The sequence below is a fragment of the Sinohyriopsis cumingii genome, chromosome 6 (genome assembly GCF_028554795.1).
Source record: "Sinohyriopsis cumingii isolate HCF-2022 chromosome 6, ASM2855479v2, whole genome shotgun sequence".
In the NCBI taxonomy this organism is placed as follows: domain Eukaryota; kingdom Metazoa; phylum Mollusca; class Bivalvia; order Unionida; family Unionidae; genus Sinohyriopsis; species Sinohyriopsis cumingii.
In genome coordinates, this window is record NC_142966.1 from 85,180,522 (window position 1) to 85,198,750 (window position 18,229).

At 34.3% G+C, this 18,229-nt stretch overlaps 1 protein-coding gene across 5 annotated transcripts in view; it reads left to right on the forward strand.

Moving 5' to 3' along the window:
* LOC149797360 (scavenger receptor cysteine-rich domain superfamily protein-like) overlaps positions 1-18,229 on the forward strand; it is a 150,496-nt gene that overhangs the window by 25,002 nt on the left and 107,265 nt on the right. For all 5 annotated transcript variants that reach the window (XM_089962109.1, XM_089962106.1, XM_089962107.1 and 2 more), the window contains one exon: positions 10,359-10,519. In XM_089962109.1, the coding sequence (XP_089818235.1) occupies positions 10,359-10,519 (161 nt within the window). The remainder of the gene's footprint in view (positions 1-10,358; positions 10,520-18,229) is intronic.

Genomic DNA, 18,229 nt, shown 5'->3' on the forward strand with positions numbered 1-18,229 from the left:
AAGCCTACTTTGGCCACTTTAATTCAAACTTTTAGAGACTACTCTGGGCTGCTGTATATAACAAATAATTGTTAAAACATATGACAATGGCCTTTAAAAGTTTATAAAAATGCTTTAGTTAAGCTACATAACTCATACCAACACCTGGCGAAAGAACCTTTATAGCCCCAATTTATTATTTTAAAACTTTGTAAATATAAAAATGTTATGCTTAGATTAATCGCAAGTTCGGATATAATGTTGTAAAATTTTATTGTGTATTAAAACACCAGCTTTCATCGATCGGTTTATGAAATTAATGTTGAAATATACCGTGTAGTTAATATTGATCGATCTAATTGTACGATAAAGGTATATCTCTAGTCATATGACACAGGAGAATCACTAATCAAGAGTCAGTTAATAGCATATGCAACATTAATTGCCGTGAAGATTCAAATTCAACTCTTGCAGTTAGTTCAATAACTTTTCAGAAGGAATGTAAGGATACATTTGTTTTTATATCTAACATGGCCTGAACTGTCACAATTATAATACAATTTCAGATGCTCAAGTATTGTAAGGCCAGAACTAAAGCCAAATGTTTCTTCTCGGTCGTAGACTATTGAATATGGTACTTGTTCAATGGCCATGAAAGAAATACACTGTATTATCCACACCATTGTTGTCTTCTTGTATCAGTACGCCAGCAACCTCTGCATCATTTGCATCAACATACCACTTAAATAATGTATCGAAATATGGAACAGAATAAACACGTGCCATCTTTAGTATTGCCTTTGACATTTCAAAATCCTCCTCATAAATGTTACACCAGTAAAACTTGGCTTTTCACTTAACAGATTGGTCAGGGGTTCAACAGTCATGTAAATAACAGAGAAAAATATATGATACTACCCAAAGTCATATTATTTGTTTCTTTCTGATTGGACCAATACATTCCGTGATAGCCTAAACCTTAATTTCCCTTGGTTTCATTGGATCGTGACCCAGCAAAAGCAACAAAATGAGCTTTTGGATAGTTTCCTAGTGTGTATTTCAGTTCATGTTAAAGATTATGATGTAATAGATGTAAACGTAACAATTAAAAATACTGGATTTATCATGTCCATCAAACACTGGAAAGTATTGGGGAAGCCTTTATCCAGAACGGAGTCATATATACTGAAATTTCCTTTTTCCCTTTCCGTAAGTGGAATTTGCCAGAATTCCTTCAAAAGATGTAACCTGCAGACATATTTCGCTCGTCGAATTATGTCAATGCAGTCATCGATTCTGCGTATTGGAAATTAATCTGTCTTAGCGATAAGATTCATTTTTCTTTGTAACCAGTATACGTACGGAAAGTATTATATGGTTCCCACACTAGAATACATGGTGAACTCCTGTTAGTTTTATTTGTTTCGATGAAGGTTTTTTGTAATGCATTCTTTCTCTAGGGTATTAATCCTCTAGTGATGTTTTTCACAGGTGCAGAATCTAATATTTCAGCGTCATTACAGCTTGTATTTGCTGGTGTTGGAATATCTGGGAACGATTGCCCATCTTATCTTAATACCTGCTTTAATTCAATGAAGCCCTATAGGCAGGCGATCCGAAAGTGTTTGGTCCTTATTGTCCAATTTTTCCGAATTGCGAAGATTGTTTCACATCAGAGCAGCTGCAATCCGATTTCATGTCTTTGTGTAAATCCACAGTGTGTGAAACAGGTGCTACTAAACCAAACTGAATAAATCACAGATCAGTCTCCCTCAACACATTCCTTTAATATCTTAACATGCCAATAACATTTTTGTTTCGCCATGAAGATACATTAATTATATATTCTAAGTGACTTATTTCAGTTCAACATTATAAGGATCATACTATCTAATCTTTAGAGGATATTCCACTGATTACCCAGCATGAAGAAAGCAACAAATGTTCACTCTTGATCCCATTCGTTCCTTTATTCATGTGAAGTGCAAAAGATGTGACGAACTTTACCAAAATGTTTACGATGATCTAAGTTTTTTATATTTCTCAAAAAATTATAATCTGAAAATCTTGTTGACGTAAACATAATCATCAGCATGTATTAATTAGTCGACCGGCATACTCTACGATTATCCCATTAAATGATTCTTCAAATACATGAATAGGTTTCAAATGACCCTTAGGTATCTTCTAATTTGGTGTTCCTACCATTTGACAAGTATGACAAGATCTAGAATATTTAGAAACATCACGTTTAATTTTTGGCCAATAAAACGGCCTGAAGATCTTGTGATCATATGCATTATGCAGAATATATTCCTACAATTCCCAGAATAATGACTGGCAAACCCTAAATCACATTAAATGAATTTACGGCACTTTAAATACAGATATTAATCCCAATATCTTTTAATTTTAAATCTCTATAATTCGAACAAATTACTATAATTTATAAAAATAAATCAGTCACTTTGCAGAAACAAATATTACTCTTAAGAATGGATAATTTTGCAAACCATTCACTTATATGGAAATATAGCACGCTATGACGAAAACTGCATTGGCTAATCAGGAGATTCTCCCGGAGCCATTATTCCAGAAAACGCACTACCCCCAGTCACTCAACCTTGAAACGCATGAATTTAAATGACTGATCGTTAGAGTGCAGATTACGAACATAGTATTTAGGCATTAAAATGTAATTAACTAAATGACCCTTACATAAACTACTGGAGCCCTCACCCCATCCCTTTGCCAGGACCTAAATTAAAATTTACTTAGGATTTATTAGGGTCAAGAAAAATAAACCAATGGATGGGACAGAGAATCAATGTGGGGGGATAGTACAAGGCAATGACGTCATTGGGCTATGTCACATGGCGCTACGAAAAGTGAACAGGCCCATGAAATAGTCTTGGGAAAACATCCAACGTAGAACACTAGCAGACCATACAGAAAAACAGGGGAATATGCTTGTAAGCTTCTATACCTTTCCTATCTAACTATACAGCTCCCTTAATGTATAGTTCTTTTCCTTCCTATGGAAATTTCTTTAAACCCTTTTGGATATTGTGGTTAATAGGTTGAAAAATAGAGAGGCGGCCAAACTCGAGTCGGGAGAAATACAATTAAATAAAGAAAGTGTGGATCCCCACTCGAGCACAGACGGCCTCATACTAGAATTTAACTAATGCGAGGAACAACACATACCAACACGCATATAAAACAATAGTTTTTTTTAATGACTCACCTGTAGTACACCGCTCATTCGCCGAAATTCATAATTAATTGAATACAATTTTAAATATCTAAATTTTATAAAAATAATCAAATGGATCTGTGACATCAAAAAAAAAAATACATAAGACAACTGGGTTGAATTGAAAAAGTCGTGCTGTCCCTACACAAAAACTATATAGCACACACACAGTATAGCATATATACACATAGCACACACGGGACGTAGAAGACCTCTAGCCAAGGTCAACTAAGAACTCGGGGGAGGGATTTCGAGTATGGTGATAGAAACCGAAATGGATGAACAACCGAATTGATAACACTAGGACATAACAAATACCCCATACAATTTTTATTTAAAATAAAATATAAAAATTTTTGATCAAAATTCTTTTTATAAAAATAAACAAACATACCTGGGGGAAACAACAACACATGAAACACTTTTTCTTTTTTTGGAGGGGGGGGGGGCATCTGTATGGTGCCCTCCCCCCAAAATTTTTTTTTACATAAACTACTATTATGAAAATAATACATATAATATAGACATACAAATCAAATATAATTTTAATTCGATATAGGATTGTTAGTAAACAATACAACTCTTGCTTAAGCGATAAAAAAACAAGGACATTAATGTTTACATATTTGCAAAACAATGTCATCGAAAAGATGAAATATAAGAAACTAAAACATTTAGACGAAAAGAATATTTTATTCTGTGAGTTAGAGAAGATTGAAATAATAGTAATATCATTAAATAGCAAATGCATCCGTTTTTGTAAGAAAATATAGCCAAATTTTAGGCAAAATTAAGGACAGCGAAGATGGCAACATACGGAAAACATACAAATCATCACATTCAAGATACGAAGACACATTGTGTTAATCATCTTAATACAAAATACCCGTTGTGTTACAAACATTCCAAGTACTAACAGACCTGAGGAAACTTTGCAATCTGTACTACTTAGACTAGTACACGTTTAAAATTATATATATATGAAATATGTAAGAGTGGGGATTTGATGAATAATAAATACAATTCCAGTTTTCGGTCAATCTGAGTTAATCGATTTGTCATCATAGTTTGCAGTTGTTAAATCATAACAAATCGAGAATGTTCGTTCATTCTTTGTTTAGTTTTGTGTGAACGTCATTTTTGGATTGCACCATTGGTATATCAGGACGTCCAAAGCTATTGGTATGTCGGGACATAAACTACTTTTCGAACTGATGCGGAAGAAAATCACGATTTGGACCTGTTATATAGCACTTAGATTATCTTAAATCCATTATCATAAAGCAATCCAAACAAAAACTAAAAGCATTCTAAGCGTAGGCTAGTCAGACCTCGACATCAAACGCTTGCAAACATTATGTTTACCATGATCTAACATATTATTTTCAACCATAGACCAATGATAAGGACACTATAAGTTGAATGTAGATAGAAGAATGTAGAAATAAGTCCAAAACTATACAATAGTTCCACTTCACTTGAATACCACCCATTTTAGAGGTTAAATTTAATTAAAGTATTTCCACACTCTGGTGATGTTAATTTAATCAAACCTTTCATCTACAGATACTGTGTCTTCTCGGTCAGTGTAACATTAATATTTTTATTCTCCAGTAATACCTCTACTGCTAGTTATACAATTCCTTTTCTTCAATGAACTTTGTTTTCTAGATTTTTTCTCAATATATATTTATTTTAAAGCTTATATATTCTAGTACTGTTTTAATCGGTTCTAGTCAGGTATACATTAACAAGAAAGCAATCACTGTCAAACTATAATTAAAAACCTATTTCTATACATCTGTTATGCTTGATATCATCTATATCTGTATTTATATAGCTATCAGCGTGACTAGAAAAACCCAGCTTCTTTATGGAACTCGGTTTTGTTTTTGTTTTGTTTTTTGGGGGGACTGGATTTTATACAGCAAGTATGGAGGTTGTTTTTTGCAAATAATCTATTCCTGCAATTTTAGCCTCAATCCAGATTAATCTATATTCAGAACTTTTAACTATGCTTGAAAGTAAAGTTACTTCAAGGAAGGTATAATAATGTCTTAAATACTGTTCAAGGTTAGTGTAAATATACCTTTCTCGTTATTTAATATGCATTTAAATGCTATATTATTTTCCTGGTGTGGTTTCGTGTACACTTTTGTTTAACTAGACTACAAATTACGTTCTCGATTTCATCTCTTTGCTTCCTATTTGATTCCTATTTTTAATTTATTTTTGTATCTGTTATCTATTCCGCTTAAATTTATATCCATTTACCCTCTTTTGATACATTCTTGCGACAAATATTTTTTTTCTAAAATTGTTTATCATCAATAGAGAATTTCTAATAACGCAAAAACTATTGGAGTTGACTGAGGAATATTTATAAATATGATGAATAGTTTGAAATGTATCAACTGAGGGATTTGAAACCTCTGATCAAACAGATAAACAGTGAGGCATATCATGAATATTCTAAACACGCACATATTATGTTTACTATGATGTTATTAAACCTCATTATGTATTACTGAAAATACGTTTGTATTACAAATATATGGGCAATAATGAGATTAAAACTTTCGCAATGGTTAACTTACAACATAGTATGAGTTAACTATACAGATGCATGCAAAACAGTAGCAACGGATACTTACTAGTTGGATAAAAAGGAGATACATGGTATCAGTATTACAGTATTACGAAATCCAAACTTAGTAAAACATTCTATAGCTACAGACAAGCGACACAAATTCCATAGTAATTAGAATAGCATGAGTAATTCTAGTAGAAACATAAATTGACGACTTCATTAAAAAATATTGTCAGTCACGCATCAAATAGATCATCACTATGCGAATATAAAGATAATGAAGAAGCTATTTGAGTGCTATCCATCTATATGTGATTCATCAGAATTGTTAATTGATAGAAAAGAGGTATGCAAATATTGCCGACTATTTGTTTTAATTAGCTAAATAAGCCGCATTAGAATTCTCAGGCATGATAGTAATGTAGTGAACTGAATTTTGTATTAGCCACCGAACATGTCTTTAATAACTCTTAACACGATTGTATTAATTCTTGCATTTTTTATATTGTTCTCTGCAACTGGTTTGAAAGGTTTTTAGTAACAAAATGATGAACTGGATATATCATACAGGAACTAATGAAACCATATGCACTTGTTGATTTATTTCATCATTTATACATTTTATATCATGAGGCAGATTATATGCATTTGTAGGATTCTTAAGCTGAAGGTTCTGTTTTTAAATTGTAAATATTATGTTGGTATTGCATGTATGCTCGTATCACTTCAGGTACTAAGTGCATCATTCTTTATACTTATGTTATATTTGCTGTCTGCAATTTAAAGACTGTAGACGACTGTTGATTAGAGCTTTGTACCACGCGAACTTCCTACCGCAATATGCCGATTTATTATTTCAGGGATGAACAATTTAATATTCCGAGTCAAGTGCCATACACCTGTTAAAACATGTTTCCGTCTTTCACTAGCTAGCAAACAACTGGTGCTCGTATTTATAGCAAAATAACACCATAATGAATCCATGGAATAATTTCATCAAATTTTTTTATCTTAAGATATAAAAATCAAGTCAAGATCACAGTGTACCCCCCTAAAGAAATTTAAGTAGTCAATAACTTAAAGGTGAATTTGCTACATATTTGATATTTGTTGAAGAAGATGTAACAAAGGTGCAATTAACGTGGGACGATTAAGCTCATCTTATATCAGATATTCTACGAAATGCATTGTCTTGAAATGAGCGTGTGTTGATAGAGATAGGACGTGCTGACAACGCAACATATAATTTACTAGCTATACTATTGATATAATTGACAGAGAAACATTGAATTGGATGCAAATACCCAGGCAAGATATTTATAAGGGAAGGTCAGTAAACCTAAACACTAGAGCAACAATAAAATGGTATGGACTTCAGAAATTATGTAACTTTAAAACAGAAGACAATCGCACTTCTAAACAACTTATCAATGAATACATTTTCGTGACACATTAACATTCACCAGCAAATAAGCAGAACAATATTATTTTTCTCCTCCAAAATATTTCCTAAGTTGGATTTGGTCCAAATATAATTTATAATATGCCATTTGGTAACTAGGTAGGCATAGGTAAATCATCTATATACCAAATCATATATGTGATAAAAAGATTAAGAATATAATTATACTTATGATTCTCAAAATCAACTTTTGACGAATAAAACTGTTTATTAAAAGCAATAATAGCTTCCAAATGCGGGGGTAGTAATTTTAAATGACTTTAATGTCATGTTCACGAAAAGTTACAAAAGGTACAAATACCACGATACATTTATACCATGAGAACCCCAGAGGCATGCTGTAAATAATGCATACTCACGTTATATAGGTTCTACAATTAATTCATTAATGGCACGAAATTCAATTATACATACAGACATCCACAGGCATATATATATATATATATATATATATATATATATATATATATATATATATATATATATATATATATATATATATATGTGTGTGTGTATGAATGTATATATATAGCAATAATAAAAACACCAATAAAGACAATACAATTATTACAAAATGTAATTAGGTAAATAGTACTGAAAAGTGGCGTCGGAAACAAAACAGATGACTGGCTCTACTTTTGACGAGACTACAAGGTTAGATTTTGCTATTGAGGCCAAACTCCCCTTGACTTCTCAATTGTAATATCCAGCATCGTTCCTTACATGTGCGTTCTATGTTTGTCCTCCACAGGACATATTATATCGGTAACTTCATGATGGACTCGGCTAAATGTCCATTTGAGTTGTGGTGGTTGGCGACTTTCGCTTTAATTTTGTTGTGAATGTTTTTTTTTAATGTGATTATAAAGTCTTTTAATGAATTAATGTATTTCGCCAATATATTGAATGACATATTTGGCATCTCAGAAGATATATTATAGTATTGCGTCAACAATCTAAGTTCTTATTGAATATGTAGTTAATTCGTGTCTTGAAAGATTTGGTCTGAGACATATAGTTGCAAAGTAAGCAATGCCTGTCTTTGCAAAACTATGTGTCTGAATTTGTGATGTTAATTGAAGTTACCCTTGCACGTATTATATGGCTCTTGATTATTTGAGTTCTAGGGTACGCAACCACGGAAACGTCTTGAAATATACCTTTGAGACATTCGGGTTTATCGATATGATGTTAATGTTTGCGTATGGCTTGTTGTAGGACTGGGGCATCGGGGGTCATTAGTTACCATGACTGGGACAAGCCTGATGGTTTTCATAGTTATTTATTGATTTATAAGAGTTTACTACGTCGAAGAGTTTAGTCTCTGAATAGCCTCCTTAACGTAGCTCCTTCCACATCCTCTCCATCTAAAGTGCCCTTTGAGCTTCAAAAGAAGAATATTTAAATAGTAGTACTGTTGCCGGCATACTGCTGCTTAGGCATTATGCTATGGGAATAGTACTATACGAAGGCAGAAGTATACCGCCACCATTACAACACCCACTCTGCATACGGTTGTAGCAGGTCTTCCCTATATATGCACTTTCTAGCTTAGGTCGTATCAAATGAGAGAGATATAGACTTTTGACACTTTTATTTCAGAATATGCACGTGTCAGAGTCAAAAGTAATTTATGTGTTATATAGGGTAAAATGTTTATGGAGCCAAACAAGAAAAGAACAGTAGGCCGCCATTTTAAATATATATTTGTAATAGTTTTGTGTCATTTCTTTAAATGGAGAGTCTCTTTAAATAACAACATTTGCAATACCACACGGTTGTTTCTTTTTGGAGGTTATATGAGTCTGCCTTCTATATGAAATGAATTTAGGTTAATATCGTGTAGAGTTATCTAGTTCACAACAAGAAATATCACAATCAAATTCTACCAACTATTTAAAATTCTTTCTGGATTGAAAAATATTTAGTCATTTGCTGACCGAACAGGTAAAATGAAAACTAATGAATACAGAGAATTGAAACTCATATCCGTGAAAATTACTTCCCGAAGCAGCCTTGTATTTTTACCTTAGGATTGCTTTCGTAAATCACGTTAAAATTTGTACTCGTATAAAGCTGTCATGAAACCCGGCGAACATGTTTAAGACCAAATGTACAACCCTCTTTACTAATCTCATAAACATTAAAGTATTGTTAGTGAACTGTAAGAGGAAACACAACGGCGATTACAGTTTGTAAACTTATTTCCCTGCATTATAAGCCAATGATAAATTGACATTAGGCCACCCTTTTATGGGTTTCTGAGAACATGGGTACACATTATTCAAGAATTGTTATTCGGCATATTTGTTCATTGATTAGGTTCCAGAATCTGTATTTAATGAACACGGAATGAGATGATGAATGTGTCACTAAACTACATTACTAAATTTAGTCTACATTGTCAGTAATTTAGCTTCCACAGGGCTTTTTTCACAAATAGTGCACTCTTACAATTCACTGCACCGGAAATTATCGTTTTAAGCTCGAGTCATGTTACATATGATGGCATATAATCAATGTATGTCTGATTGTACTGAAACATGTTGTTCCTGTTAGTTTCTGAAAACTAAACAGTTATGTTAGAATTTGTACAAAACAATCAACTGACATTTTTCGGTGTACAAGCTTTAGAAACGAAGCCTATACTTATATTGCGTTAATAATATTGCTCAGCAGACGATCATATTATGTAAAAATAGGAAAACCTTATAGCTTATGGTGTTCTCATTTTGTGTTATATGGTCAACAATACATAGTGGATTGATTGGGAAAGGCAAATTAAGCTTAACATTAGGTCCAATTATTACACAGTAAGGACATTGCAGTCTTCCGTTTCTATTATTTTCGATACCAATTAATTATTTCTAAGGTAAACAAATAATAACTATAGTTTAGTGCAATGAATGCTATACTCGCCTGTACATTTCACTTGTTCATTGTACCATTTATTAAGTATTGTTTTTCTAACCGATCATGTTACAACCTTTATTTAATAAATCTAACATTCCTATTGTGCATTCTTCAAATGGAGATACCATATATAGACTGTGTCATCTACACTTTTACAGTCAAGTAATTTCTTACCTTAAATCCTACTTTGGCGAAGGATCTGGACCAGTATGGCTATATAACCTTGACTGCAGAGGTAACGAAGCACGTCTTGATCAATGTTCCAGTGCTGGTCCATACTATAGCCACTCAGAGGATGTAGGAGTAGCATGCGGCATTGGTAAGGGTTACCATTTCATCGGCTCAAATGTTACATTGGTCATTGTTCATACATGTCGTATAATTAGGATCTTGTATCTTATTGCTGAGATATTAAACTTAAAAAGTTCCAACTAAGCCCATGACAATTTAACTGCTTAATTTATCTGAGAGTTTTCAGTTTTACCAACAATATCATAAACACACACACACACACACACACACACACACATATTGTATCTAAATCTGAAATCTCGTAGATAAATTAACCCGTCAAGAAGCACAGGAAAGTCTACAGTTCTCTCTCTCTCTCTCTCTCTCTCTCTCTCTCTCTCTCTCTCTCTCTCTATATATATATATATATATATATATATATATATATATATATATATATATATATATATATATATATATATATATATATATATATATATATATACATATATATATATATATATGCGCAATGGTCTCTTTTAATAAAGAATTACAAATCTTGTGTTTTCTGTCAAAGCATAATATATGTATATCGCTTCTAATGTCGAATAAGTCGATTGCTGAAAATCGTGGTTAAAAACGAGATAATCTTATATCTTTTCTTTTAGATTTAATTTTAACTATGTATTTATGAATTTATAACGATAATAATATGCACATTATTAGAGATGCTGGACAAATAGCAAGGAATTAACCACGCAGTATGATACAATTTAGCATATGCAGAGTTTATATTCGTCTTAATACTGGTATAGCGTATCATTATATGCTCATTGTTTCCCCGTTAACTTTACATTGTCAGAATAGTGTAGTATTACCCAATACTGAACCCGTGCATCGATACACATATATCATTCACGTGCATAAAACTAACTATTTTCTATTGTTAACAAATATTGGACCCAGACGCCAGCACTTTTGATATGTAATAAAAGTTTAAATGTGTTTCTGAATGAACTAAAACAGATGTTTCGTGGACTGCAGCATACCAACTGATTTGGCACATTCCACGTTTGATACAATGTTTCGGATCTAGGCTTGCTACAGTATACAACAGACGCAATATAATGTCCTTACAAATAGCATACAAGTGACAAGTCATATACTTTCTTATTTTGCTGGTGATAAGAATGGCCAAAAAAATATACTTTCAGTTTTATATCCTGAATTTTCTCAAAATGTACTTTCTTAGTTCTGCAAATCCGAATGATATGAGCCATGTCATAGGTTCCAGTCTTGATTACATATTTCGAAATTGTACTGTAATTTCGATGACAAGTGCAATTACATCCTCCTTACTGCGCTCAAAATGAAATAAGCATTAAATTCCATAGCGTCTTTTTGATAATTGCAATTGAAAGACTTCATATTTTTCTCACATTATGATTTCAAGTATTCAATGACGGAAACAGAAACACATTTGCAGCTGTCAACACGCTTCTCCCTAGCTTATTCAATCCCATGTATTTCATCTGGACTTGTCACATACAAGTTGAGTCCATAATCAAAACATTTCGTAAAATCAAAAAAATATCTATCCATTCCAGATCAAATGGAAAAGTGGTTCCAATGCACGTTCAATCACAATATGACTCCAAATTTCAATTTTAACTAGACACGCCATTTTCTTTCGAAAGTTATGACGAGCCCGCGACTAAGTTCAAATTTATCTGGGCGGAGTTATTTGCGCAGTAATAATGTTGGTGTTGAATAATGATGAATATGCGCATGTGTATCTAGTTTGGAATACGGCATACATGCATTTATGTTGCTTCTTGTAGTGTATTCTGTTTATATAATTTAGCCTTAGTTAGAATTTAAAAAATGAACATATGATAAAAAGGTTACTGCATTTGTATGAGAAAATATGAACTCGTTTTGTCGGATGGATATAATGCACTCCCAAGGTCGTGCAGTATTCCATCCAAAAGACTCGTTCACATTTTCGCATACAAATGCAGTAACCTATACATATAGCATAATTATATGCACACTGTTGTGCCTTACTGGCACAACTTGCGTATATTAGAGTTGATGATATTATTCCAAACACGAAACTGGAAGGAAAGTTATCCTTAGTGTCCCAACGTATCAGAAAATGAGGCGTTTTATGTATCAGTTACTGTTCATACAACTGAGGGATGACTGAACGTCTAAGCGAGCTCGTGGCTGTTCCGGTACACATAATGCCGTTTTTCCATGATTATTAAATCACTCATATTGCCACCGCACAAGTGGTTCACCATTTTTATGATTTTTTTTATTGTAAGTGTTAGTGTTTAATTGTAGGTACAGATGGTGGTCACTATACCATACCCGATGTAATTGACTATAGTATGCATGGCTGCATATTCATTTATAACGATGACAGCTTGTCAGTACGATTGTTTATATTCGGAATTCGCGCCATCTTCATATGATTCAACTCCATAATTTCGTATTATTCGCTAGGTTACATTTTACCTACTGGATCATGTGTTATTGAAAGACATGTCTGGTAATTATTAACCTGAGTTGAATTTATTTGATTTTTGTATTCCTTATGTACTAGATCTAGATCAGTATGACTGCAGCATGGTTCCGATGTAAAACTGGTTTTTTGACTGCATCAGGAGAAAATAATTTTGTTTGTCCTAATAATATCCTCAATGACGTGTCACGGTTAGAAGTTCTCATAGGGGGAATACGTGCCGGGAATAATTCACCAGAAATAACCAATGAAGCAGCTGATATTTGTCGGCAATTATTTTAAGGTGGTATCATGGATATTGGTGTTTACCGAGAGCTTATTGATGAGCTCGTTGATGATTAGTCACGGCGATTAAATAAATGGTAAATAAAATAAGATGATCATACACAATAATCATCGCAAATCCGTATCGGTCAGAGCGGTAAACTCACGATTACCAATCTATAGAGTTATTTACGGAGATGGACTTGGTGATGTTATTCAGGGATTATTTACAAGGTTAGCCCCAAAAGCAGCGCCTATTGCAAAACAATTATCGATGAAAGCTATTGATATTGTTCGTGAAAAAGCTCCTGGTGCAATTGTCAATGTTGCTGGGAAGGCGTTCTCGGCGATCAAAGATAGACTAGCACGATTAATAAGACGAAAACAAAAACCACCAGTAAAACTGGCAAGTACTGAAATTATGTCAGCAGACGTAAGTAAAATAATAAATCAAGCTGCAAATCAAAAACTAGCAGCGTTAGCAGATCGGGGACTCGGTGAATCGGGAAATAATATTTCAAGTTTGATATCAGGAAGTGGAACCTCCCGAGGTGGAATTTTCCGAACGCGGTAATCAACGTGTTAGACGAAAATAATTATAATAAAATGTTCAAGCGCATGTCCGACACAGCATTTGACATGGAAGCACCTGTTCTTAAAGATGAATCGGTACGTGATTATCAGTTTTATTCTTATGACGCACGAACACCAGATCAACGTGGAGGAAGAATTGAACTACAAGTTCATGACACAAGTAGATATTTTCTACCCGCTGAGTCTTTTATTGAGGTAGAAGGTACAATTGTAAGAACGGGTGATACTAATTACGGAGGTGCAGTAAAAGTTGGTTTTGTCAACAACGGGATCATAGCATTATTTAGTGATTGATGGAAAAAATATTGAATCGATTCAGAATGATGTCGACGTTGTTACAACAATAATAGGGTTGGCAAGATATTCTGATGATTATACAAGATCAGAAGGTCCCACAATGATGTTTGTGAAAGATAATTCTGATAACTCTGAAAGCGATCCGTATAATATAAGACGACCAAGAAACGAAACCAATACCGCTGATGCTGCTGTGTGGCCAGTGGTTCATGGTGCTAATGAAAATTTCAACTTGGGATTTGCAGCGCGTAGAAATATGTTGCTAGAAGACAATAGAAGATTTTCATGTACAATTCCACTATCGCATATTTTTGGATTTTGTAGGAATGTTAAAAAGGTTATTTTTGGAGCTAGACATACGGTTGTTCTTGTAAGAAAGGGTGATGATAACGATGCTCTGTGGAGACCTATTGGTTTTGCTGGTAAAGTAGTATTATCGAAACTTTCACTGTGGATGCCGGTAATGACTCCAACGATCGCAGAAGAACAAAAATTGATTTCTTTCATGGACACAGGTGGTAAATCCTTGTTGTCATGGTTAACAACAAGCACAGATAGTATGCAAACTAACATTAACGGTCAGTTTACATGGCATATAGCATCACAACAAGGTGTTTCTGCACCACGGCATATTTTTATTGCGTTTCAAAACCAAGATCGTTTAGGCTCACAAATTCGCTCTCATATGATATTTGACCAACTAGGTCTTACAAATATTTCCTTGCGGATAAACGGACAACAAGAACCAACAGAGAATATACAACTAAATTATGCACAAAATCATATAGGACGTGCGTATCATCGTTTGATGTCATTCATGGGACATGATCAAAATGTAGATACTGGGATGTAAATATCACAACATGATTTCAGAAAATTTTATCCGATTTATTATTTTTCACTGGAGCATCTTGATCTATCAAAACAATCTGTCGTTGATATACATCTTAAAGCAAAATTAGATACAGGTAATGATGATTACAGAGCAATCGCGGTTATACTCAGCGAAAAAGCCATGTTACTTGAAGGTGGTTGTGGTCGAATGAGGGTCGTTGATGCACCAGTGGAAAATCTTTAATTATTATTTGGAGTGTGGTAAGTATTTATCATAAAATGACATATCATCACGTTAGTGTCAGTCTGACTCTTGGTCAGATTAAAAACCTTCAATCAAATTCAGAAAAAACTGCGGAATGAAAATATCACTAAAGCGAGATCAGATCACGGGTGGTCAAAATAAAATATCATTATCAGAACGCCAGCTTAAACATTTCAACGGCGCTAAGCAATCAAAAACAGGCGTCAAACTTAATCTCTCTGCGGGTGCAATTAAGGACTTTGTTAAAACAGGTGGTATTTATAAACTTCTCGAGGCTATTCCAGCGTTAATAGCTGCTTCCGCTCCAGCCGTAGCAAAAGCAGCCGCGTTAGGTGCTGTTGGAACAGCTGATGGAATGGCTCTAAAGAAAGCAACAGGAAATGGATATAAAAAAGGGACGCGGCTTAAGATTGCCAGGATCTCGTTGGGGAAGATGTCTAAGGCTTCCACGTTAGACGCTCCAGCATCACATTTTGATTTACTTGATGCTGATAAACGATTAAACATAAAAGCCTTTAGAGGTGTTTTCATGCGAGATCAATTACCAAAACAACCAAACAAACTCGAAACAGGTATTATTAATCTCGACTCGAATTCAGGACCTGGTACTCATTGGGTATCATACGCGGTTGATCCACGTGGAATCGTTTATTTTGATTCATACGGGTTAGCTCCACCTGTTGAATTTATCAAGTATGTTGCACCACTTCACGCAAGAACCTCTGGTTCAACAGTTTGGTATTCAACGCTACCCACACAAACAATGACAGATCCGCCAATATACGGCCGTGAAGTAATTAATGTACTTAATGCTATATGTTACGGATAACATCCCTGTGTTTACTAACGGCGGCAGAATTAGGAATGCAAATATATCGTTTACAACCATCAGAAATCAGATTACAACAAGTGTTGGTAATCGCGTGAAAAATACCGGTGACAAATGACAGGTGAACTTAGCATGAACGGGAATAAGATAGTAGTTTTAAGAGATCCAACATCCGACGAAGACGCAGCAACAGAAATACGTCGACGTCAACTATGGCACCGTTGACGGTAAATTATCCACGTTGCGGGCCGAGTATGACGTTCACACAAACGCGTTTGCAAATCTCCGTAGAAACTTTAGAAAGATTAATGAAACCGCAGAGGAATTCTTCGGCATTCCGTTGGTCGTTGACATCAGACTCGTTGATATCAAGACGAACATAGACACGATCAAACAAACACAGCAAAACATCGTAGCGGGAATTCCTGAGATTGTTAATAAAACCAGTTTGATTAAAATCCCAGCCGGAATAACTCCCGGGCATATTACCAACATCGCATACACAGTATCATCGGGATTCGCAACATGGCCGCAGCAAAATAAAACTATCAAATATACTGCAACAGTCACTGGCGTGTACAGGCTGTCTGTGTTTAGTGCTGCAAAATTTGAAATATTTACAACGTATCCATGGCGTCATTCAACTGATAAGTTTTCCGGGGTTGTATCTGTTATATTAAATAGCGGAACCGAAGAAATAAAAAAAATGTACTTGCACGAATGAAAAATTGTCCGATTACAATATAAAATTACACATAGCAACTGTCGCATACACGAGGTTATCCTCGTTGTTATGAGCGAGTCTCAGTGATGGAATTATATCAGATTTTGAGTTTTCGGAGATGATTAGCGTATACAACTGCGTTGGTATTAAAGGTACGAGTATCAATAATGACGAAATTACTCCAGCAGATCGTGACAAACACAACCCCGCACAAGACCACGATGATCTCGGTAAGCTCGATTAATCCTGAATTTACCATCAATTTTCCAACTGCAATTCGCGCTAATGAAATGGCACTAGCGCAATTACGGGTATAGTACTTGGCCAAATATCAGATCGAGATCATTTAATGGTACACCAGCAAATAATTCGCTTGTATTTGCTGATAAAAACAAACCCGATGAAACACCTGACTGGGTCGTTGTTAGAATACTAACTGGTAGTTATGAGATTGAAGAGATCAATGAGGAATCTCAACGTAGAATAAAATCAATAACCGGAAAAGAAGCAAAAATATCGATTAATGTTCATGAGCCGACGCTGTCCTCAACGATTGAAATAAACTCGCCTGATTACGTCGTTGATATTTATCAATCTTCAATCAGATCCGTGCTAGGCTGGCCTGAAATAACACCACCAATACCGGCACAGATTCCAGAACCAACTCGGGCTGATTTTACATCGACGAAGAGTTTTCATCATAATATTAAAATGAATTATACAAGTTTTTGGTGGAACATAGAAAGACGAGTATGGGATAAACGGGATCAATTTCGTGTCGAGCGAACTGGTGAATACTATTGGCTCTTACACAACGCTGATAACGGTAATAACCTATATAATTCATTTTACGATATAAATATCAAAAATGTCATTTGATATCATAAATTCAGATGATAAAGAACAACTAGATAATTTACGTGTTCTTTTTCATGAATATTTGTCTGATTTGACATCTTCGCGTGAAGAAATTATTAAACGAATAGAAATTTTAAATCATATAGCGGATACCATTGAATATTTTCATAACAGAATCATAATCCTGGTTTTTGAATCATCTGGCGATTATAGAAGGTTTTTCGCAACCAAATACAAAATACCCGGAGCTGTTATTGTAACGTTTAAGTTTCCTGATTATAATCCAGACAGATTAAGAAAATCTGTCAATGATGTCATTGATGAGTTCTTTCCTAAAATACTTGATGCATGGACAAAAATAACTCCACCAGCAACTGTTCTTATATATAATAATGATCCACACAGCGGCGGCAGACACGTATCTCCGGGAATCGTTAATATAACATCGACAATCGCGGTTAATCTAGTTTGTGACGTAATCGAAGGCAGTTATCAAATAGATCTTGGAAAATCAAATCAGGCTCAACAAGGATATATTTTATATACATTTACACCACAAGTTCCCCCTGGGGATTTAATCGTGCAAGTACCAACCAATCCTGT